The 25,020-nt window shown below is 57.2% G+C and overlaps 1 protein-coding gene across 1 annotated transcript; it reads left to right on the forward strand.

Moving 5' to 3' along the window:
• The first annotated feature begins 186 nt into the window (after nt 1–186).
• PLPP7 (phospholipid phosphatase 7 (inactive)) lies at nt 187–24,619 on the forward strand. Its single transcript, XM_073805669.1, has 6 exons — nt 187–3,053; nt 3,171–3,429; nt 3,517–4,266; nt 10,859–11,422; nt 23,290–23,650; nt 23,851–24,619. Coding segments are annotated over exons 3-6 (930 nt in total). The 5' UTR covers nt 187–3,053; nt 3,171–3,429; nt 3,517–4,262; the 3' UTR covers nt 23,852–24,619.
• Nucleotides 24,620–25,020: the final 401 nt, after the last annotated feature.

Genomic DNA, 25,020 nt, shown 5'->3' on the forward strand with positions numbered 1-25,020 from the left:
AACCAGGTCAAACTTTGCAGAAACTCAGCCCCTGCGCCGGCCTGGCCCCGTGTCCGCCCGTAGCCGCCGGCCGGAGCGCAGCGCACGCAAAGAGCGCCGCCCGCTCGCCGGCCCCGCGGGGATGCAGGTCCGCAGGCGGCGGCGGCGGCGGCGGCGGCGGCGGCGGCGGCGGCGGCGGCGGCGGCGGCGGCGGCGGCGGCGGCGGCGGCGGCGGCGGCGGGCGGGCGCCGCCTCCTCCTCGCCGCCCGCCCTGCTCTCCACCCTCGCTCCCCGAACACAGCCCGCCTCCCCCTGGTAATCCTCTCTCCCTCTTCCCCCCCTCCCTCTCTCTCTCTCTCTGTCTCTCTGTCTCTCTCTCTGTCTCTGTCTCTCTGTCTCTCTCTCTGTCTCTGTCTGTCTCTCTCTCTTTTTGCAGCTGCGGGGGGGGGAGCTGAGCCTCTCCTCGCAGAAACGACATTTCCTTTTCGGCTAGCCGCGGGAATTCTGGGTAGTGTAGTTCGGCTTCTGTCTCGAGTCCAGGTGGGCTGCTCCTCGTGCCCTTTGAACTCAGCTGGCTTTCCAGGGCTCAGGGTAGGCGGGAAAGGGTTGCTGTTGCCCTGGCATTCCTGGCCTGGCTGGGTGGAAACAGTGCAGGGCTCTGGAGGTTCCAAGGCTGGGAAGTTTGGGGGTGGGGAGAGAAGTTCTAGGAAAAAGGTCCCCGTGTTTCTTGCTCTGTGCTGGGCTTCTGGGCGCCCTGACAGGTGGTCAGGCCAGTCGGGCCCCAACTGTGATAAGCACTGTACAAGCTTGATCACTTCATCCACCATCAACCACCCCTGGGTAGGAAGCCTGTGGTGTGTATCTCACAGAGCAGGACTCCAGAGCTGGGAGATTCCCAAGACCTGCCCAAGGCCTCCCCCAGACGGGTATCCCAGCTGAGACCCGGGAGATCTGTGTACAGAGGTTCAAAGGGGTTTGACCCTGGATGGGGGAGGAGAGGGGGGATCGCTGTTCACCTCTCTAAGCATCTTCAAGCCAGTAGCCCCACCCGCACCTGGTAACTACCCACCGCCACTCGCAAGCCAGAGCATCTTGAGTGCCAGTGAGGGCAGAGATCGGAGGAGCAGAAGGTTATGGCCACTTTGAGGTGTTTTCTCTGAGGGGCGATCAGCCAGCCAAATGACCCATCTGTACCAGCACCAGTTCAGGCCACAGGCAGGAAGTGGCCTGTTGAGGTGGCCACTGCCCCTTGGCCAGCTGCACCCCTGCCCTCGCCCTCAGCCTAATGAGGGGTCATCCCTTTCCAGGTCAGCTAGTAAGTAGTTTTTTCCTAGCCCTGCTGACTGAGACCAAGGTGGGGTGGCCTCATGGTCTGCTTACAGCCAGAAGATGGGAAGAGCACGGGTCTCCGAAGGACCCCGTGTAAATTTCCATTTCCAGGAAGAAGCCTTCCCTGGCCTCTAACCCACAGCGTCCTCTCCCTGCTGTGAACTCACGGCCTCCACAAAGCATTCTGCCCCTCTTTGACGCACTTCAGCCTTCACATAATTATTATGCTAATAACCTTGGGGGTGTCCATCTCATCTGCCCACACCATCACCCCCGGTTCCTGGAACAGAGAAGACCCCCCTGGCTGGGGTGCCCCCTGAGGGCAGGGACACTGTCCTGGCCACAAGGACATGAGCGCCCCGTGCACATGTGCTGAGCTGCACTTGCTCATCTGACGTGACAAGAGCAGAGGCCGGAGCCCTACCTGCTCACTAAGCGGCCAGACGGGAGGTGATTTCCTGGAGTCCTTGATGCCTGTTGGAAGTGAGGTGACGCCCTGCAGCCCTGGGCTTGGTTGGCCTGGGTTTGTGACGATGATAAAGCGCTCACTGTGTGGTCTGCACTGCTGAGTGAGTATTGTCTCCGCTATCCTCCTTGACCCCAGGAGGAGGGCTGGACAGAGAGACCCAGGGGTCACGTGACAGTGGCTTTCCGGAGTCTTGGACGCACACTCAGATCTGGCCAAGTTCAAAGCCCACTTATTTCCTCCTCCAGGCACGCCGCCCTTGCCTGGGGGCCAGCCCCTCCGAGCCCGGATGGAAGTGACGTTAGAAAGCCCTGTGTCCGGTAAGTCCCACCAGAAGACTGCTTGGGTGCCCACGGGGTGAGCAAAATAGAAAACCCCTGTCCCTCGGCCCCAGAGCTGTCTCCTCTGCTACGTCACCTCCTATGCAGTACTTCATCCTGGGCTGGTTCGAGGGCCAGTTCTGCAGAGGGAGGGCCCAGGCGGCGTCTTTTTGCCAGGCTCTGAGCTGAGGATGGGACCCCCCGGGGCCAGCTCTGACGGACGGAGGGTCTGAAAGGTCTTGGCCCACGCCAGCATCCCCTGTCCTGGCTCCCCACTGGCCCTCCAAGGTTCCAGCTGCTCCCCCAGCTCTCAGCCCCTCCAGCCCTCCTGCAGCCCTGCTTCCTGCTCAGCGTTTTCTGGAGTCTGTGGGTGTTGGGCACAGACCCACGGCTGTCTCAGCATATGTGAAGGCCCGTGATACAGCCACACGAGAGGGAAGCGCTGGCGTCTGCAGAAGCAAGGAAGGGGACATCTGTTTGTGACGTGCCCAACACCACGGGGACACCCGCACGGCGCCCCAAACCTCTCCCCCTCCCTCAGACCTCAGTCTCCCCAGCCTCCTCTGCCTTGATGTCGCCAGTGAATGGGAAGGAGCAGGGCTCTGGAGGCTCAGCCGCCACCCTCCTCGGGGATGGTGAACCCCCCGGTGTGGCAACTTGGGGGTGCCAAGTGCTGTCGGTGGGAAGACAAGGTCCCTCAGTTCCCAGCATGTTGGCCCGGAAAGGCCGTGAAAACCCGAAGTCACACAGCAAACCAGAGGAAGAAACAACCTGACCTCACCCAGCTGGGTTTTAACACGCAGCCCCAGTGAGTCCAGAGTCCTCCCAGGTCAGCAGAAAGAGCCGGATGCAGGGTCTCCTCACTGAGCATCGCTGCGGCCAGGGCGTTTGCATGCATCACCTTCGTGGCTCTCCACGAGGACCCCGTGAGCCAGTCCCGTTACCATCCCATTCCACAGGTGAGGTTACTGAGGCCTGGTGAAGAGGGAGGTGTGGATGGAACCCGCCCCCTGGCTCTGAGACCTGGAGGCCGGAGGATTTGATATAGCAGGCGCTCTCACCAGCGTTCCCTGCAGTTGTAGGGACCAAGATCTCAGGGCCACAGCTGATCCTCCAAGAGCTCTCAGCCTCCAAGGGTGCAGTCATCAGGAGACCGGAAAGGCACTTCTCAGGTGGGAAAATCCCTTTGTTCTGCAGATGGAAATGCTATGTGCTGGGATTCTGTTGCCCTGGGAGACAGGGTTATCTCCTTAACTGTTTAGGACCAGGCCGGAAGCCAATGGTGAGGCTTGAAATGTCCGCCTGGGAGACGCGGGGGCAGGGTTGGAGGGCCAGGTAGGTGGCTGGAGGGGATGGTGCATCAAGGGGCAAGGAGGGGCTTCCCTGGTGGCGCAGAGGTTGAGAGTCCGTCTGCCGATGCAGGGGACACGGGTTCATGCCCCGGTCCGGGAAGATCCCACATGCCGCGGAGCAGCTGGGCCCGTGAGCCATGGCCGCTGAGCCTGCGCGTCCGGAGCCTGTGCTCCGCCACGGGAGAGGCCACAACAGTGAGAGGCCCTCGTACCGCAAAAAAAAAAAAAAAAAAAAAAAGAGGCAAGGAGGCTGCAGGGCCCACCTGGCACCACTGAGGCACCTCACCTCTGCAGAGAGTGGGCTCAGCCTGGCCAAGCTAGCGCATCCAGGGTCTCCGAGAGGGCTGGTCCCACAGCCTCCCTACAGGTGGGGAACACGGGCTGGCAGGGTCATACAGGGAGGGCTCCAGAACTAGATTCCAGGGCTCCTGGCCCCCAGGTCCCTGATAAGCTCACTCTCCACAGAGGAGCAGAGGTGTGGTATGGGGCCCTGCGCAAAACCAGTGCCTGGGGTGGCCACATCCTTGTAGGTCGTGTTAGGTTTGGGACTGACCAGCTGGCCTCCCCACCACCTCACGCCCGTGCATTCCTTCCCCAGTATTGACTGGGCACCTGGGCTGGCCGCTCAGAGACACGAGGGAACACAGCCAGGGCCTGGACACACAGGAGGCATGGTCTTCTCAGCACTCACATCCCTGTGGGCCAGAGAGATGCCAAGGGATAACTCCGAGAATGATGAACGGAGATGTTAATTAACACGAATAATAAATGGGTACAACTTCATGCTCAAAACGATTGCTATAAATCAGGACGTAGATGGGTAAGTTGTTTTGATGTGTGTGTGTCCAGTACTGAGCTTGGGGAGGGGAGGGTGAAGGACATGTGTTCCAGGGGTGTGAGGGGTGTGACGGTGTGTGAGGCAGTTAGAGTGTGTTGGTGAACGTGTGTGTAGATGAGTGTGTGATGATGTGAGTGTGTGTGACAGTGTGAGTTTGTGCGTGTCTGTGTGTGAGGGTACATGCGGCAGTTGTGTGTGACTGCTTGGGGGTGGTGGTGTCTATGTGTCTGGGAAGGTGTATGTACGTGTGTCCATGTGGGTGTGTGTATGAGGTGTGTAATGGTGTGAGTGACCACAAGTGGTGTGGGTGTAGATGAGGGAGTGTGTGTATATTGTGTATGGCAGTGTGTGCCTTGTGTGAGGGTGTATGTGAGAGTGTGTGTGAGTACAGAAGGACACGTTTGTGTTCTGGTTGTGCGAGTGCATGTCTGTGTGAGTGTGCCCGATGGTGCGTGTTCACGTGTGTCTGTGAGGGTGGATGCGAGCGCGTGTGTCTGTGGGTGAGTGTGTGTCCGTGCAGATGTATGGATGTGTGTGTGATTGTGAGTGGAGGTGAGCACGTTTGTGGGTGTGAGTGGGTGGGATGTAGGAGCGTGTGTGAGTGTGCATGTCTGTGCACGCGGGTGTGTTGGATGTTATTTTGGGGCTGGAGGGGATCGTTAATGTGCCTGGGGGATGGAGATCCAGGGCCAAATCGGGGTCAGGACGGGCGGGGGAGGGGTTGCTTCTCCCAGCCTGGCTCACAAGGGCGGTCCCTCTGGCCCCGCTTCCCCGTCGGAGCCACAGTTCTGAGCGAGAAACGCCTGCTCCTCCCGGGACGGCCTCTTGAACGCACCACCGTCCCCCCAGGCGAGGAGCGGAGGCTCAGCGGCGCCCCGGGTCCGGCGGCGGCGGGGGCAGTGAGAGCAGGTGCCCGCCCTCCCGCCGCCCACCCCGGTCACCTGGCGCCGCCCCTCCGCGCCCCCGCGCCGCCCGCAGCATCCTCGGGCCCCCCATCACTGTCCCGCGCGCCGCAGATGCGGGAGGACGCGGGCGCCGCGCTCCGGCGGGGCCCCCCGCGCGCCCCGCCGCCCGGGCAGAACGGGGACGGAGGCGGCGTCAGCAGGCTGGGTGCGGCCCGGGATCGGGTGCGGCGCTGGGAGTTCTCCAAGGTGCTAAAATAAACCCGGAGAAGGATCAGGTTTCCCGACCGAAATAACCCAGGAGCGGCCTTAGAAATGCGAACTGACAAAGCGATCCGGGGCGGGAGCCGGCGGGGCGGGGAGGCGGTGACGAAAAATGCTTTTCTCTGGGCTGCTTCGCCGTCCTGGCAGGGACCCCCCGCCGCTGCCCCTCCCTGCTCTCCCCTCCAGCTGTGCGTCTCCCCAGAGTGGAGCTTCACACCCCTTCCCCTCCTGTTTTGGGGTCATTACCCTAAATAACCCGACTCCTCTTGGCCATCGTCTTTGATGGCAAGGTTTGTAGTAGATCAGAGTCCAGCCTTCAGAATCAGACAGCCATTCATTCAATACATATTTATTGAATGCCTGCTAGGTGCCACGCACTCCTTGGGCACCTTGCCCCACAAAGGAACAGATAGACAACAGACCCTGCCTCGTGGGCTGACACTCTGCTAGGAGGACACAGACCCTGGGCACACACAGAATAAATAAGTGTATGGCATGTGAGAAAAGAAACTGGCCAAGGAAAAAGGAAAAGAGAGGGAGAGGGGAAGGGGGGTTGGGGTGATGTCTGAATCCCGGGGTACCTCGCTGGCTGACTCCGTGGTCCAGAGAGAATCCGTTAACCTCTGAGCTTTGGTGTTCTCATGTGCACCATGGGGACTAAGAGCCTGTTTATGAAGTTGCAGGGACTGTTGACACACACGTATCTCTGAGTCTGGCACGGAGCAGAGTTAAGTACAAGTTAATGATGAATACACTCAGTAGTAGTCGTCAGCCTATCTTAAACATTTAAAGACCACAAATAACAAGTGACTACAGTGTCCAAGTGGCTCTAGGTCCCAGGATGCTGCCAGAAAACCTCTCCTGCTTTCAGGTGACAGGCGGTGTATCCAAATGCTTGGGGCAAGGGCTTTGGACTGAGGCCTGAGTCACTTCACTGCATACCACACCCCTCTCTCAACAATGGACAGTGCTACAATAGGGAGGTGATGTGGACCTAGGGCCAGGTGGGGCAGTGATTCTGGGCAGGCCAGGTGGTCTGCACGCGTGGGGCCACCTCAGAGCCATCTTTGTACTTCCCACTGGTCCTTGCGTGGGGAGAGGGCCTGACACACAGCAGACCTCAAAAAGTATTCCAGGGACCTCCAGTGGTCCGGTGGTTAAGACTCAGTGCAGGGGGCGTGGGTTCGATCCCTGGTCGGGGAAATAAGACCCCACGTGCTGCATGGCCAATAAATAAATAAAAATAATGTTTTTAAAAAAGTGTTCCAGGAGTGAGCGAGCGAATGAGTGAGTGAAAGATGAGGTCAAGCAGACAGGGAACGGAGAAGCTGTGGGATACCTGGCCAGGAAGACAGCCCACAGGCTCAGAGTTACAGGGACCAGCCAGCCCACATCCTAACTCTGGCCTTGTCTGACCAGCTCTGGGGCCTCACAGGTGATGTCACCACTCTAACCTTCTCTTCTTCAACTCTAACAAACCCAGGAAAAGTGTGGTTAGACTTGCCATGTTGGCTGGAAGTGTCTCCGACCCTGTGCTGCTCTTCCAGGTCTGGGCGCTGCAGTAGGTGGCTCAGGATGACCCACTGGACTTCATGGGGTTGCGTCTGAACACACTTTTATTTGGTACTTGCCACTTTAACCACTTATTTATCTCCTGCTTTAGTGCACAGGGGTGTATATAGAAGGATAGCTAGGCCATAATAGTTTCAAATAGTCACAAAATGCAAACAACCTACATGTCTAATAATAGGGAATGGCTTACATAAAGGATGGCCCATCCACATGACAAAATGCCAAGGAGCCATCAAAAAATGATGGGTTGTCATGGAGACATTGCCAGGTTTATATATATATTTTTTGTTTATTTATTTTTGGCTGCATTGGGTCTCTTTTTTTCCTTTTCATAAATTTATTTATTTTATTTATTTAGTTTTGGCTGCGTTGCGTCTTCGTTGCTGCACGCAGGCTTTCTCTAGTGGCGGCGAGCGGGGGCTACTCTTCGTTGTGGTGCGTGGGCTTCTCATTGTGGTGGCTTCTCTTGTGACAGAGCACGGGCTCTAGGCACGTGGGCTTCAGTAGTTGTGGCTCACGGGCTCAGGAGTCGTGGCTCACGGGCTCTAGAGCGCAGGCTCAGTAGTTGTGGCGCACGGGCTTAGTTGCTCCCCAGCATGTGGGGTCTTCCAGGACCAGGGATCGAACCCATGTCCCCTGCATTGGCAGGCAGATTCTTAACCACTGTGCCACCAGGGAAGTCCCAGCAGGTTTATATTGTTAAGTGAAAAGCGGAGTTTATTTTTTAAAGAATATATAATACAATCATATTTTAAAAGCATATATCTTTATATATATAATATATATAGGTATAGTTTGTTTAATAGATATTCTTTCTGATTATTAAAGTAATACTTGGTTGTCATAAAACATTTCAATCATTGGAAATGAGACAAGTGAGAATCCCTTTATAACCTGACCACCCTCATGTTAACAGTGGTGGTCTCCAGGCAGTAGGATTATATCTAGATCATCTGTATTTATTGAATTTATTGCAGTAAGACCATAACATTTTGACAGTAAGAAAAAAATAAGGCTATCAGTAAAAGTATATTGTTTTATAAACTGGCTAGCTATTTCACGGATGTTTATCCTATCTCCCCAACTAAACTGAAGGAAGAGATCAATGAAAGCATCAATTCAATGAATGAATGAATTCTAAGACTCTTGAGAAGTGGGACTGTGTGGGCTATGGTAGGTGCTCATAAAGGGATGGTGCCTGCTTCTCAGCTGTCTGAGAGTGTGAACAAGGTCACCCTAACTTACAGATGGAGGAGAAGGTCTCAGTCTGAGTGAGTGGCTCTCACCAGCCCCCTGAGGGGGAAACAGAGGCCAGGAGTGCTAGCAGGACTTGCCTGCAGTCACTAAGGTAGAGGTTGCTGAGGGGTTTGAACCCAGGGTTGTCCCAGCCCAGAGCCCACTTTTCACCACTCCTAGGCCAAAGTCCAGTCAGACTCCATGGCCCTCCCCAGCATGGAGCCCATTGTAGCCCTCAGAACCTGCCAGCAGCTCTTTCCAGGCCAAAGTGCTGACACAGGCCTCTGGGTATTAATAGCCTCTTTCTGGGCTGGGCTCCTCCTCCCCTCCTGAGGTCAGCCCAGGTCATGGGCCCCACCCAGGGACAGTGGGGTGAGTGCCCTGGTGGACAGCTAAGTGGGCACATCCAGGTCCCTGTGGTCTGAGGCATCTGAGTCTGGAGGCCCTTGTATCCCACCCCAGGGACTTCTTGGGAGTTGGGCCTCACCTCTTTTGGGTCTCACCCCTCTGAGCCTCAGCTTCCTTGTCTGTAAAGTGGGGATGATGTCTTGACTTCACAGGAAGGTTGGTTATATGGTGTCAATAAACTAAAGCAAATAGAGAGCACAGTACGCTGCCCACTACCCATGCATTCTGTGCACATCTTCATGTGCATCTGTCCAGGGTCCGGGATGAGACGGCACAGGTCATTTTGGCCACACCCAAGAGGGAGGGATGTGACACAGCCTGGGACGTCCTTCTCTGTGGTGCGTGTTCTGAGGGGAACACTCTGCAAGAGAGGTGGCGGGGAGTCCACGAGGAGCCCCAGACTGAGGGTTCTTGGTGTCTGGCTTCCCAGCCAGGTACGGAGTGGGGGCCAGACCTTGGGGGTGAGTCCTTCTGAAGGGGGCGCTCAGAGGGAGAGAGGACTTTGCCTTGTTTGTTAAACAGGACCAATTCCTGACCCACAGGCTTGAAGGCTCACTGTGAGGCAGGGACCCTTCTCAGCAGTTTACAAACATCATCTCATTGACTTCACAACAGCTCTTGGAAAGTGGGCACTAGTGTCCCCATGTTACAAGAGGAGAAAACTAGGCCCAGAGAGGCCAAGTGACTTGCTTGAGTTCCCACAGCTAGTTGGTGGCAGAGCCCCAGGTTATTCCTCATCTGTCTGACTCTGGAGACCCCAGGCTGGTGCCCCGTGACCACAGAGCACTCACTTCCACCCCAGGCAGCTTCCTGTCCTTGGGAGGCTCTGGCCCTGGTCCCTGGGAGGCTGTGGGGGTGGGCCTGGGGCTTCACGGGGGTCTCCATGCTTGGAAGGACTCCCGCCTTCATCCCCACTGGGCAGACAGGCCTTGGGTGCCGCGAATCATGAGACCAGGGCGTTCACCCCTGACTCTGCTGCTTGCCCTAAACCAGTGGCTTCCCCTTGAGGCCGGGCCCAGTCAGCCCTAAAAGGGCTGTGGAGACTTTGGGTTCCTGCAGTCAGGGAGGCCAGACTCAAACCCCAAATCCTCGGCTGGGCCCTCGTGGTCTGCCCCTCTCTGGGTCTGCAGCCTCTCTTGCCCCCTCGGTCCATGTACTGCCACACGGGCCCCCAGACCTCGCAGGAGGGCAGGAGGTAGGCTCTCCCTCGCCCAGGGCCTCTCACCTGCCTTTCCTTCCGGGGGAAAGCCCTCCACAACTCCCAGGCCAGGCCCGGAGCCCTGTTCTATGATCCTGCAACACATCTGCACGCTTGCAATTATTCACACGTGTCATTCGTTTAATCCCCTCTGAACTGTGAGCTTCCTGGGGACGGGGACGCATGCGATGTGTTCCACTCGCTGCAGTGTTCCAGGCACCTAGCACAGGTCCAGGAGCTCGGGAACTAGTTACGGGGTTGCCTGAAGCTGCTTTAAGTGATCCTGTCCTTCGCAAAGCTTCCGGGCAGTGGAGGCCACCTCCGAGGGGCAGATCCATTACCAACCAATTAATTACTCCTCCCTCTAACGGAAATCGAATCTTACAGATTGCCATTTGATTGAACGGTCATGCACTGAAGCCCGATTCAAGACTGATTGAAAATAGAAAAGCCCAGCCTGCCAGCTTAATGAAATGCTGTCACAGAGGGGAGGGGCTGGGCCCAGCCCCAGTGGACCCAGGGTGATGCTTTCAGTGACGTCATTCACTCCATCTGGTGTCCGGAGAGGCCTTTGGCCTGGACTCCACTGTCTAGTCCACGGGACCAGGTCCAAGCTGTCCAGGCCAGTGGGTCAGGCGGGCCTGGCTCACAGGGGTCTGGCCTGCTCAGAGGGAAGCTGGTCAAAGCAGGACTGAGTCGGGGGCCCCCATCTAGGCCTCTGGCCTGGGGCACAGCCGAGGCCAGAGCAGCAGGAGGACTACATTTCCCAGAGTCCCCCAAACCCCGGGAGCGAGCCATTGGAAGATTTAAATAGCCCAGGCCCGAGGCAGCCAGGCTGCAGCTGTGGACGTGTCCACCTCCTGGGTGGCTCCATTGGCGCTGGCCCGCACTGGGGGGCTCGATTGGCTGCCCAGCTGGCACTGACATTCCCTGGGAGCCTGGTGGCAGCCGGAGGTAAGCAGCCATGTGCAGTCCCGCACTCTATATTTAACAGCTGCCGCAGAGCAGGAGGGGAGGCCGGGAGCAACGGAGGCTCCAGGCTTCCGTCTTTGGAGAGAAGGGCCTCACAGCCAGGCTGGCACCGGCCCTCGCTGGGTGACTGTCACCATGCCTGCCTCCCAGAGCCGGGCCCGGGCCCGGGACCGCAACAACGTCCTCAACCGGGCCGAGTTCCTGTCCCTGAACCAGCCCCCGAAGGGGGCGCCGGAGCCCCGCAGCTCGGGCAGGAAGGCCTCGGGCCCCTCGGCACAGCCCTCGTGCCCTGGCGATGGGGCCCGCGAGCGGCGCCAGTCTCAGCAGCTGCCCGAGGAGGACTGCATGCAGCTGAACCCCTCCTTCAAGGGCATCGCCTTCAACTCCCTGCTGGCCATTGACATCTGCATGTCCAAGCGCCTGGGGGTGTGCGCCGGCCGGGCTGCGTCCTGGGCCAGCGCCCGCTCCATGGTCAAGCTCATTGGCATCACAGGCCACGGCATCCCCTGGATCGGGGGTACCATCCTCTGCCTGGTGAAAAGCAGCACGCTGGCCGGCCAGGAGGTGCTCATGAACCTACTTCTGGGTGAGTGTGCCCGCCGTCCACCACCCACCCCGCCAGGCCCGGGGAGGGAGCCCACCCCAGCAGGACCAGCGGGGCCCTCAGAAACCGACTGGAACAATTTAATGAGGTTAGGCAGGGCGGGTGCCCCAGAAACAGGCAAGCCTCCGGCTTGGGGAAGAGAGAGCTGAGGATGCCCAGATGACAGCCCCCTGCAAAGTGAGGGCCTTGAGAATGCGGGGCCCCAGCGGGAACTTCTGAGGAAGGGCCCTGCTCTGGGGAGGGAGTAGCTTGAACCGCCGCCCCAGAAGCAGCTTGAACAGGGGTGCTGGAGGCCGTGACCTCTAGGGAAGTGGCCAGGAGTCTGGCGGGTGCTCTGCAGTGAGGTGTCTAACCCTGTAACACCCCATCCCATAGGCTGGGGTCCTTGAGTTCCTAGGCTGCTTGCAGGCAGCACTTGTGAGCTGCTCCCATCAACCCGCTGCTTGGCTCAGGGACCCTGCAAGCCACCCGGGATCCTCCCACAGGGCCTGGGGGTGCAGGGGTCCAGTCTGGGGCTCCCACCCACTCATGGCCTCCTGGAGTCCTTACGTGCCGCTTCCCTGGGTGAGTCGCTGGAGGAGAGGAGGGCCTGGTGAGCTTTGGTTTGTTTTTGCAAAGTCTTTGTCACCAGCGTCTTTCAGTTGAGCTCTGCCCTGTGCCAGGTGCCACGTGGGCGCCATGTGGAAAGCAGGCCTTCCCCTCTCTCCAGGAGGTGATGCCCAGCCCCCACGCGGCCCACCCTGCAGCCACCTCCAGATCCCCCAGGTGCTCGGGGACCCAATGCTGCCACCCTCCACGGTGGGCCATGTTGATCTCCTGGCCCTTCCCAGCACAGCCACGATCTGGGGCACAAGTCGGGGGCGGGGGGAATGGCTCAGGCTAAGCAGACACTGACAAGGGGTCCCACTTCCAAAGGGGTGTGTGTTGGGCCACTGAGAACTGCCATCCCAGGGGAAGTTGCAATACAGTGTGGCTCCCCACTCAGGTCTCAGAGCATCTGGGGTGGACACTCTGTGGGTGGGATGTAGGGAGGGGAGAACAGCAGTTGCTCGTGCAGGAGATGGCTGGGTCTGGTACCATCAACGTTTTCTTGTTCTTATTCCTAAATGATTTACATTACTTGTTCCTATGCCAAACAGTCCCATGGGACTGGTGCTATTACCATGCCCACTTTACAGATTAGGAAACTGAGGCTCCTGTAAATAAAGCAACCTGACCAGAGCTTCAGAGCGGGAGATTTGCACCAGGTCTGAAGATCTGCACCTGACATCCAGGCCTGTGCTCTTTTCAGGCAACGTGCCCTGGGCTTGGGACAGAGGGACAGAGCAAGGTGGCCCGGGGGCTGGGCCGGGTGTTTGCGGGGGGCAGAACCCTGGTCTCATTACCCACAGTTTCCCTGGTGCCCGCTGCAGCCTGACACAGAGCAGTAGCTCAAGAAAACTGTGTGGGGGGTCAGGTGTCCAAGGATGGGGGTGGGAAAGCATCCTTGAGCCACCCCTCAAACCTGCTCCCCAGACCTTGTCTGCACATTCCTCCCGCGTAAGATGATGGAGGTGGTGAAGCTGTGTTCATAATTTGCTCAGCGCTTGCTCCGTGCCCGGTTTTGCATAAACCACATCATCACTTCTACAGGGAGATGATTTGTCCACAGCCACGTAGCTAGTCATTGATGGGGCCAGGACTAGAGCTGGGAACAACTCTTAACATCTTAACAGTTTGTTGAGATGCGGCTTCTGCCTCTTTCCAGCAACCAGATTCTGGGGACACAAAGGAGTTTGCTTCATAGGGTGAAGAGCAAAGTTCGAGGTGCCTCCCTTCTTGAATAAGAAGGACAGTCATTTCTAAGTTTTTAAAATCATCATGTATTGAGCTTCACTATGCACCAAGTACTATGCCCTGAATGTCCTGTATTTCATGATTTTAAAATCTTTTTAATGACCGTGTAATGTAAATATTAATACACCCACTTCACAGAGTTAACTGAGGCTCAGAGGGGTCAAGGGACTTGCCCGCCCCCACGTGCCCGTAAGTGGTAGATCTGGGAAGCAAATCCAAGTCCTCCAGGCTGCAAACCCCTTGCCCCCCACCCCCCTCGCCATCCGTCTGTGGGTCGGGCTTACCACGCAGTCCACGCTGAAGCTTGTGAGTAGCGAGGAGGCGCCTGGGAAGAGTTTTCTCTTTTACCAGCACCTTTGCTGGCGCATCCAGGTACCGACATGACAGAGAGACGAGAGCCCGGCACAGAGCAGCTGCTCAGAACGGACAGGGTGGTCTGTGGGCCTGGGGCATCTCGTGGGGATGTGGACCCTGTAGACTGCAGCAGATAGCCAAGGCGGGTTAATCCCACAGCTCTGACCTGACCCGCCAAGAAGAGCTGCCCACTCCACTCTCTGCCCAGGGAAGAAAGACCATCCGTGGAGCACAAACTGTGCACAGATCTGTCTTTGCTTTCGTCTTTGGGGGCCTGGGCGGCCTTTCAATCCTGGAGCTCTGAGGTTGGAATGGACTTTGTCCGGGTCCTCACTCTGACCCTTACTCGATCTGCTCAAGTCCGTTCCCATCCCCGAGCTTCAGTTTCCTCATCTGTACATGGGGCTTCAGGACTGTGGTGGGGATTCAAGGGGAGCTGGTACAGCCCTTAGCACAGTGGGTGGCAGGCAGACCTGGAAGCTTCAGGGCCCTGAGGGATGAGGGGGCCCTGCCTGGTCCCGCCCGCCCTGCTCTGAGCACCAGGGCACCCAGCAGCGTCCTGAGGGCAGAGCCCTTCCCCTCTACAATTGGCACTTGGGCTCTCCTTGGCCCCAAAGCGGAAAACTCAGGAGCCTCGGAAAATGGAGCTCCAGACACCGGACCCGGGAAGAGTCCCCGCTGGGCCGGGAGGAAGTTCTCTGCTCTGGTCCCTGCGTTCCTCCCCAAGAGTGTGCTGTGCTGCCTAGACTGGAAACGTCAAAGCCAGAAGGGATCTTGGCAGCTGGCACAAGCTTGGCTCCAGAGTTGGCCGGACCTGGGTGCAAATCCTGGCCCAGCTGTGGGAACCGGGGCAAATGACTTTGCCTCTCTGAGTCTCATTTTCCTCATCTGTCTAGTGGGCTGCTGGGACACTTCCCTGAAGCATTACACGAAAGTGCATGGCTCATACGAATGCCAGTTGATGCTTGGGCATCAGTGATCACCATCCTCATCGCCATTGCCAGCATCAAAAGAAGTCCCAGGTCCAGGGTCCCTCCAGGTCCCCTCCAAGCTCTAGACACCTGTGAGATGACCTGATCCCCTCCTTTGTCCTTCCCCTGCAACACCCGACTTGATGATCCCAAAGGGGGCCAGGTGACAGGGGACCCAGGCCATCCCCGTTCACCAAGCCCATCCTGGTTCCCCCATGGGCCTGTCCTTGGTGGAAAATGCCTTCCATGTCTTATTTCCATGATCTATAAAAGAATCTTTATTGAAATGTCCCTGATTATAAAAACTATACATTCTTTTTTTTTCTATGTCATTTTTTAAATTTTGGTTAAATAGGCATAACATAAAACTTACCATTTTCACCATTTTTAAGTGTATACTAGCATTAAGTACATTCACATTGCCAGAGCTTTTCCATCTTCCCAGACTGAAACTCGGCTCCCATTAAACACTAAATCCCCATCCCTCTCCCCGCAGCCCCCAACACCCACCATTCTGCTTTCTGTTTCTATGAATCTGACGAGTCTAGGGACCTCATATCAATAGCATTATACAGTATTTGTCTTTTAATATCTGACTTATTTCACTTAGCAGCCCGTCCTCAAGGTTCATCCATGTCGTAGCAGGTGTCAGCATCTCCTTCTTTTTTAAGGCTGCATAATACTCCATGGTATGGACAGACCACATTTTGTTTATCCATCATCTACCTTCTGGCTATTGTGAATAATGCTGCTATGAACATGGGTGTACAAATATCTGTTCAAGTCCGTGCTCTCACTTCTTTTGGGTATAGAAGCAGGATGGAATTGCTGGATCCTATGTTTAATTTTTTGAGGAACCCCCAGACTATCTCCCACAGCAGCTACACCATTTTACATTCCCACCAGCAGTGCAAAAGGGCTCCGGTTTCTCCACAAGTGTTCTTTGCCAGCACTTTTCTTTTTATATAACAGCCGTCCTGATGGGTGTGAAACGTGGCATCTCATTGTGGTTTTGATTTGTGCTTCCTTAATGAGGAGTGATGTTGAGCACCTTTTCACTGCACATCCTCACGGTAAGGAAAATTCAGACGACGGCAGGTGATGAAGAAAGTGACTGTTTCCCTTAAGCCCTTTCCCCAGGAATAACCTCCGTTGCAGTTTGGGTCATGGGTCTCTGGATTTTTCTCTGCGCCGAAACTAGCATATCATATGCTTCTAAAATGACCTCCTGTGGCGTTTTGCCCGGCTTGGCCTCATTCTCATGGCCCTACTGGGCCTTCTTGGCTATGAACCTCCCATCTCGGCCCCGCTCCTCCCTTCACACCAAGCACGAGGGGTTCAGAAACCAGAACCTGCACCCTCAGCCTGGCAGCGCCGCCCCCACCCGCCCCAAGCATCTCACAGCATCCCCTCCCCCCCCAGCCCCTGCTCACCCACCCTCCATATAATCTCTTGTGTCAGCTGTCTCATCCCAGCCCACCGGCCCCTGCTCTTGGGCACAGCTCAGGTGACAAGCCCTCCAGGAGGTCTGCATAGCCTGTCCCTAGCTGATGGACCTTTAGACTCTGATCCCAAACCTTCACGGTCAGGAGCCCTCCTGCTGGAGACACCAGCGCAGCTCCGCAGAGGTAGGACGTTCTCCACCCTGCCCCCAGCTTCACTTCTCATCATCTCAGCGGGGCTCAGCGAAATGGTCCCTCCAGGCTAAAATACACATGACATAAAATTCACCATTTTCACCATTTTTAAGTGTCCAGTTCAGTGGCATTAAGTACATTTACATCGTTGTGCAGTTGTCCCCACCATCTATCTCCAGAATTTCTTTCATCTTCCCCAACTGAAACTCTGCACCCGTTAAACACTAACTCCCCAGCCCCCCTCCCCAGCCTCTGGCAACCTCTAATCTACTTTCTGTCTCTATGAATCTGCCTACTTTAGGGACCTCATAAAAGCAGAATCATGCAATACTTGTCTTTTTGTAAAAATAACTCTTTTTTTTTTTAACTTATTTTATTTATTTTTGGCTGTGTTGGGTCTTCGTTGCTGCACCCGGGCTTTCTCTAGTTGCAGCGAGTGGGGGCTACTCTTCGTTGCAGTGTGCGGGCTTCTCATTGCAGTGGCTTCTCTTGCGGCGGAGCACGGGCTCTAGGTGTGCGGGCTTCAGTAGTTGTGGTACGCAGGCTCAGTAGTTGTGGCGCACGGGCTCAGTTGCTCTGTGGCATGTGGGATCTTCCTGGACCAGGGCTCGAACCCGTGTCCCCTGCACTGGCAGGCAGATTCTTAACCACTGCGCCACCAAGGAAGCCCAAAATAACTCTTTTTAAATGTGCACAAGTCATGCACCTTCATGGTAAGAAGAATTTTAATGCAGAATTACAGAAAGACACCAAAAATCGCCCTCATCAACCCACCCGGCTAGAAGCGCTGTTAACATTTAGCGTGGTACCTTCCAGACTTTTTTCTCTGTATAAACACATTAACATCTTATTTTACAAAAACGGCATCGTACTGTAAATCCGGTTTGGTCGTTGGCCTTTTCCACTTAAACCCTGTAGCTATCCTTCGGTGGCTATAAATACACGTCAGCTTCATCATTCGCCCCAGAGTGGCCCCAGAGAGCTCCACCGCGGTTTCTCCCGTGTGTCTCCGACTCAAGGGCATTGGGTTGGTTTGGGGTTTTCAGTGTTACAAAAAACGCTGCAGTGGACATCCTTGATGTGGGGCACATCCGTAATTACTTCCCAAGGAGATAGTCTTACAGATGGAAGGCCTGAGTCAAGGGAGGCCTGTTGGAAAGACTTCTGAGTCTGAAGCCAGATGCCCTTCAGAAAGTTTAGACCGATTTACAGCACCCCCACAGCACTACCAGACCCGGTTCCCCAGCTCCCGGAGAGGCCAGAATGGGGGATCAGAGGCCAGAAGAGCTGGGACCCCCTCCTCCCAGCCCCAGCCAGTAAGAGGTATCGGCTCTGTCGTTGCTCTTTGCAGGGTCCATAGCTACCCCTCCCCCACCCCTAGCCCAGCCTTATTGCTGCCGAGCTGGTCCCATGGAGCACATCTCAGGGGAAGCAGCTGAGCGTGAGGGGCCATGAGGGGTCGTCCTGGCAGCCCCCCAGCCAGGCTGAGAGAGAATAGTGGCCACCAAGGCAGCACAGCAGGGCCTTGAGAATGGGTGTGCTTCCTGCAAGGAGGGTTCAGGCCTCTCAGCCCCCTGCTCCGTGAGAGGGGTGGAGAGCGGAGATTATTGGGAGGGAAGGCGTGAGAGGTGATGGGGCCCAGCCCTGCAGCCCAGGCGGCCCTCAGAGTAGCTTCTGGAATGATCCCCATTTTATCAACCAAGGGAGAAAGCTCAGCGGGAGAGACGTGCCAAGGTCATGAAATTCACAAGCAGTCGACCTTGAGGCCGGTCTCTGATCCTGGAGCCCAGGTGTGCAGCCTCTGCCCTGAGGCCCAGGGAGGGTAGGTGAGCAGCCCGGGTCACACAGCAAGTCGGGGCAGGTGGCGCGGCTTCGGCCCCTCCTGACTCTGGCCCCTGAGCTTGCTGCCAAGAGGACCTTTCCCCACAGGGGCCCCCTGCCCCCCTCCCATTCCAGGAGGGAATGTAGGTCAGGGAGCTCAACAGGCCGTGTGAGTGGAATTCACGGAGCCTTGAGTGACGGGGCCATTTGCTTCTATTTCTGGGCCCCAGATTATGCGCTGACAGTGTCAGAATCAGAGTCACACGAGGGATGGCCATGGTGCTGGAGGGGGTGCGAGCAGCCTGCGGGAGTGGGGGGAGGGGCTGTGAGTGGAGCGGCGAGGCCCCGGGGGCCACCAGCTCTGCTGGAGAGCCGTCCCCCCATGGCCTCTTCTACACCCAACTCTCAGAACCAGGGAGCAGCAGTGTGATGTGGGGAGAGGCTGTGGGCGTGCCACACCTTGAAAGGAGCCCCTGTGTTGACGACTGCACATCTTCCCCACCCTCACCGCCCAAGCCACCTGGCACCCTGCCAGCCTGGTTCACCAGCCCCAGGCCTGGCCCTCGCCTGCCATACTCAGGAACCAGCGAGGCCCAAGACCTGCAGCTCAAGTGAATGAATGAACCAAGCACAGGCTGGGCCGGGCCAGCTGGACAGCCAGGCTGACCCGGTGGTCCCGAGAGGCCCAGGTCAGTGGGGCCGTCCCCACCTCATTATGGCCGCGAGGGACAGAGCCAGCCAGGAACAGCAGATTCCCAAAGGCCCAGATGTGGGGTTCTCAAGTCACGGCACACAGCCAGCCCCAGAAGCCTCTCGAGGGGGCAGGGGAGGGTCCCCCCCCCCAGCTTCAGCCACGCGGCGGCCTCTTTCATCTGCTCACATACGGAGTCTCTGTGTGTACTTACGTTGGGGAAACATGTTTTGCTGCTAAAACAGTTTGAGAGGTGTGGGTCTTGCTCCTTCTTGGCCTGTGGGTCTTGACAGCCCACGAGGAGCAGTGGGACACCTGGGGAGGCCAAGGTACAAGCCCGCCTTGCCTTCAGACACCACGCGGGAGCGAGGCCCTGAGCATGGCTTCCCCCCTGGGCAGCCCGTGGACGCACGATGCTGCCCCTCCCTCCCGCCTTCCTCCTGAACCCAGCAGCTTTCTCTGGGCACCTCTGCTGTGGTTTACACTCGTCTGGGAAGGCAGATTTAAATCGACAAGAACTTGCCAACTTGCTGAGCCCTGGTTTTCAGCTGAGAAACTTGGTCACCAATTAGATAGATGACCCACACCTCCCTGTGGCTAGTGTCATGGTTTGATCTGCCTTAGGGCCTGATCCTGGCCCCCATTAGCCCGCTCCAGACCCTGGCCCAGGAGGCTCTGACTTTCCTCCAGGTGTTGAGGGTCTCGGAATTTGGGCCACATCATTTTTTTTTTTAATTTTATTTATTTATTTATGGCTGTGTTGGGTCTTCGTTTCTGTGCGTGGGCTTTCTCCACTTGCGGCGAGCGGGGGCCACTCTTCATCGCGGTGCGCGGGCCTTTCACTGTCGTGGCCTCTCTTGCTGCGGAGCACAGGCTCCAGATGCGCAGGCTCAGTAGTTGTGGCTCACGGGCTTAGTTGCTCCGCGGCATGTGGGATCTTCCCGGACCAGGGCTCGAACCCGTGTCCCCTGCATTGGCAGGCAGATTCTCAACCACTGCGCCACCAGGGAAGCCCTGGGCCACATCATTTTGATGCTGGTGAGACCTCAGAGAGGGAAACCCTCTCACCAGTGCCCCTGCTTGATGACACCCAGCCTGCAGGGTCTGAAAGCCTTAAGTTGCTTACCTGGGTCAGGCCAGGCTGGGGCTTAGGAGTAATAACAGCAGCTATGGCATCAAACGCCCCGTACCAGGCTGTTCGAAATACTTCGCAGACACTAAGGAGCTCATTTCATCCTGTGATAACCCCTGTTACAGGTGGGTAGACGGAGGCTCTGACAGGTGAAGGGACTTGTTCTTAATGAGCAGAGGAACTTGAACCCCACCTGTGACTCTGAAACCTGCAAGTTTAACCCCCCACCTGTGAACTGCCTCCTCCCCAGGTGGAGAGAGCCTGTCACAAGGTGAGGGAGGGGCAACTTTCAAAAGCCTGGCCTCCTGCCTGGGCTGCTCCGTCAGCCTCAGGGTCCCCGGGGTCAGGTGCAGCCGCCTCCCTCCAGCTCCCACCTGCCCAGTTGGTCCCTCCCTCCTGCTGGGACTGTGACCGCCCCCCCACCCCCCCACGGGCTCCAGATGGCTCCCAGCCTGGGCCTGGCCTCCACCTGGGTCAGCAGCATGCAGGCTGGGAGGCCTGGCTCCCGGGAACCAGTTGCCGTGGAAATACGGGGCGGGGTGTGGAACAAGGTTCCCTCCCTCCCTGAGGCTCCTCCCCTCATGGCCTGGCAGCCTCTGCATCCACCATTTCCTGCTTCTGCCCCTTCCCTGGCTGCTCCGGCACATCCCAGGGTGGGCAAACGTCAGCTGGCCCTATGGCTAGTGAGAAGGGCAGGCCCTGGGGAGGCCAGGGCTTCAAATCCCAAACCAAGAGCCCAGACTGCGAGCAGCAGCCCTGCAGAGGGCAGGAAGAGAGTTCTGCACCGACCAGGGAGCGCAGTGTTACCCGGGAGCAGTGTAGACACCCAACGCTGGGACCGTCAGGTAAATAAGCCAGGGCACCTCGGACGCTGCAGCCATGGGTGTCCCGGGGGGTGTGACCCGGCATCTTTCAAAAGCAGGTTACAGAACGTTGTGTGTAGAGCTCGTTACAGCTTTTATTAAATCTACACTCTATAGATGGAGAGAAGGTTCTGGAAAGGTGGCTGCCTCTGGGTGGCAGGATTACAGGTGATTTAAAAATCTTATTTTTATCTTCTGTTTTGTAAATTTTCCACAGTGAACATCTATCGTGTCATTTTTTTTGTTTTTTGGGGTTTTTTTTTCATTTCTGAGCAGCAGGGGTTGCAGTAAGAGTTTCGGTATCTCCTGTAAAGTTTCCAGGGAAGTTCCCAGAGCCAGGCTGCACTGAACTGGCATTTGGTCATAATCCTCCCCCCTTCTCTGGCCCTCCTGGTACGCCAGGCACCCGGGGGGACCACCTCCTCTCGTTTACTGGGACTTCCCTGTTTTAGCCCTGAACTTCTTATGTCCTAGAAACCCCTGTGTCCCAGGCAAACCCAGGACAGTCAGTCACCCTGTAGGCACTGTGTCAAACCCCGTCTGAGAGGCAGGTGTTTGGGATACCTTGTTACAGGTGAGGGAAGTTAGACGACTTGTCCAAGGTCACAGTCAGGAGGCTCCGAGGCTGGGACTCGAACCCAGGTCTCTGTGGCACTCGCAAGCCCCCACTTTGGCTGACCGGGTGCCACTGTGATCAGCTGGATGAAAGTGGGCCCTTGGCGTGGGCCTTCGTCTAACGGCACAGAGAGGCAGAGCAGCCTCTCCAAGGCCACACAGCGGGGTGGTGGTGAACAGGACGGACAGAGATCCAGTTCTCCCCCAAGCTCCCCAAATGGGAAAGGAGCCCGCCCCTCTGGCTCCGCACCCCAGGCCGGCGACTCAGCTAACATTTGGAGACTGCCGTCCTGTGTCTGGCCGTGGGCATACGCCTACGAACAGAATAGATTTGGCTTGACCCCCCTTCTGTGAAGTGATGGTGGTGGGGAGGAAGTGAGGCGTTAACCCCAAACCTCTCACCACCCAGCGGGTTCCTTAGTTGCGGCTGGGTAAGTGCTATGAAGAGAGCATAGGTTGTCTGGAGGGCAGGGAAGGCCTCACTGGGGGTGTGACGTTTAGGCTGAGGCCCGGCAATGACGGAGAAGTCAGAGGGAGGGAAAGGGAAACATCCAGAAAGAAGGAGGAGCAGGCAGGGGTGCTCCAACCTCCAGGGCTTCGTCTCGTCTTCTGTAAAATGAGGACAATATGGTACAGCTGCCATGGAAAACGGTCTGGTGGCTCCTCAAAAGACTTTACATAGGGAATTCCCTGGCGGTCCAGTGGTTAAGACACGGAGCTTTCGCGGCTGAGGGCCCGGATTCAATTAATTCCTGGTCGGGGAACTGAGATCCTGCAAGCCACGAGGCGCAGCCAAAAGAAAAAACAAATTATACGTAGTTAACACGTGATGGAGCAATTCCGCCCGTAGGGATGTGCCCAAAAGAACAGAAAACGGGTTCTCCACAAATACTCGTACACAGATGTTCATAGCAGCATTATTCACAGCAGCCAATATGTACAGACAACCCAGATTCCATCAGCAGTGAATGGATACACAAATTGTGGCAGGTCCAGACAATGGAATAATAGTCAGCCATAAAAAAAGGAATGAAGTTTTGATACCTGCTACAACATAGATGGGCCTCAAAAACATTACGGTACGTGAAAGAAGCCTGACGCAGAAGGTCACGTGTTGTCTGATTCCACTTACATGAAACGTCTAGAAGAGGCGGATCCATAGAAACGGGAAGCAGCCTGGTGGTTGCCAGGGGCTGGGAGAAGGGGGGACAGGGACCACCTGCCTGATGGGAACTGGGTTTCTTTTTGGAGCTCGATAGAGGTGACGGTTGCACAACATTGTGAATATACTAAATGCCGCTGAACTGTACACTTAAAAATAGTTAATGGTGGGGCTTCCCTGGTGGCGCAGTGGTTGAGAGTCCGCCTGCCGATGCAGGGGATGCGGGTTCGTGCCCCGGCCCGGGAGGATCCCACATGCCGCGGAGCGGCTGGGCCCATGAGCCATGGCCGCTGAGCCTGCGCGCCCGGAGCCTGTGCTCCGCAACGGGAGAGGCCACAACAGTGAGAGGCCCACGTACCGCAAAAAAAAAAAAAAAAAAAAGTTAATTGTGTGTTATGTGAATTTCAGTTCAACTTAAAAAAGATGGCGATGGTAACACCCTGTTCTGGGGACTGGCGGGGGCTTCAGTGAAGTCCTTTGAGAAAAACCACCAGCCCAGGGCCCCATTTGTCAGGATGAGATCCTCCGACGGGCCCCCAGTGGCCCACAAAACCCCTGATCGCCACTCTCTCATTCAGCACTTTTATCTGTCCGGATATCCCAGGGAAGGGCCTTCCAGGTAGAGGGAACAGCACAAGCAAAGGCCCCGAGGTGGGAACCTGCCCGGAGGCCCGCGTGGTTCAAGTGAAGGAAGCCCGGGCGCAGTGGGGGGAGAGCACGCGGAGGCGGCGCTGACGGCCTTCGGGGCCTCTCTCTCCTGCCCGCAGCCCTGCTCCTGGACATCATGACGGTGGCTGGCGTGCAGAAGCTCATCAAGCGACGCGGCCCGTTTGAGACGAGCCCCGGCCTCCTGGACTACCTCACCATGGATATCTACGCCTTCCCCGCCGGCCACGCCAGCCGCGCGGCCATGGTCTCCAAGTTCTTCCTCAGCCACCTGGTGCTGGCGGTGCCCCTGCGCGTCTTGCTGGTGCTCTGGGCCCTCTGCGTGGGCCTGTCTCGGGTCATGATCGGCCGCCACCACATCACCGACGTCCTCTCCGGCTTCGTCATCGGCTACTTCCAGTTCCGCCTGGTCGAGCTGGTCTGGATGTCCTCCAACACCTGTCAGATGCTCATCTCCGCCTGGTGAGCCGTTCATCTGCGGCTCCGGGGCCGGGGGTGGCCCGAGGGGCAGCAGGAGGACATAGGGCTGGCAGGGGAGGGGGGACCAGGCAGCCCCAGCCCATCTCCCCGTTGGCCGGTGGAGGCTGGTGACCTCAGGTGGGCCCACCAGTGACTGGCACGTCCCTCCCATCACGCTGGGTGCCCCCTGCTCCTTCAATCAGACCCTGAGTCCCTCTGTGGACGGGCTGGGGCCCAGCCGTGCGGATAGCCCTGCTCCGCTTCTGCTCTGGAGGTACCAGGTGAGAACCGGGATGGCGGGAGAGGGGCCGAGTCTCATCTTGTCCTTTCACCATCACGACTGTTGAGTTCCTGGCTGTGCCCACCTGACCACAGCACACCGCCCAGCGAAATGCCCACAACCCACCACCCAGCACAGGTGCCATTGCCATTAATGGTCATCAATAGCTTAGGGCAGTGCTTTCCAAAGGGTGCCCCACCAGACACCAGCCTGCAAGACACGTTGGGAAGAGAAATGGTCTTGTGGTCAAATAACTTTGGGAAATGCTACACACTCTGTTGGACATTCACGAGGGCTGGGATTGTCGTAAAGGCAAAAGTCCTGTAGAAGAGCTTCCGTGGAATCTTGTTTAATCCATGTTTCCTAAACTTATCTGACTACAGAACCCTTTTCTCAAGGAACAGCTATTAACCCCCCCCCCCAGGGAACCGCATTTCCCCAGACGCATTTTGGGAGATGCAGCCCAGGAGCGGAAGGGCCTGAGGCGTGAGCTGGCCTCTCCCAGCGCTGGGCCCCAGAGCCCGGGGAGACCGGGTGTCTGTGCCACCGCCTGTGGAAAGCCCAGGGCCCACGGGCATCGGTGCCACTTTGGCCCCCAGGGGCCGGACTCCGTGTGACCTAATAGGTCGTTTCCAAGTCAGCCGTTCTGGACGTGCACTTCATGTTACAATACAGATGATGTGCAAACAGGCCCTCTCCTGTGTGTTTTTTTTTCCTCGTTTGATGCAAGATTCCAGGTGGGAGAGTCCCTGTTAACATGGGGGTGAGGAGTGTTTACCCCCAGTCAGGCCACGGTGTCAGGTGGTCAGGGGGCAATGGGCTCCTAGGCGTTTCCGGGCTGCCTGGTCCCTTCTCCCTGAGAAGCCCTGCTGGGGCTCCCTCCATCCCCGGGCCCTGCACTGGCCACCCTGCCCAGGGCCTGGGTCGTGATTCGTTTGGAAAAAGCCCTCACTGTGGTGCTGAGGGGCTCTCCCCTGGGGGCCAAGACCCTCTCACTCCCCGCTGACCCAGACCCTGCCCCCAAGGAAGTGGTCGCTACCAGGACAAGTGGGCTCAGGGCGAGGTAGACATTAGCAACGACAGAGGGTGGGTT

Source organism: Tursiops truncatus, chromosome 6, assembly GCF_011762595.2.
Source record: "Tursiops truncatus isolate mTurTru1 chromosome 6, mTurTru1.mat.Y, whole genome shotgun sequence".
NCBI classification, from domain to species: Eukaryota; Metazoa; Chordata; class Mammalia; order Artiodactyla; family Delphinidae; genus Tursiops; species Tursiops truncatus.

What these genes read in the sequence shown, in the direction of transcription:
- PLPP7 (XM_073805669.1), top strand. An exon ending in GCTCATGAACCTACTTCTGG is followed by an intron (nt 11,423 to 23,289) that starts GTGAGTGTGCCC and finishes TCCTGCCCGCAG; the next exon opens with CCCTGCTCCTGGACATCATG.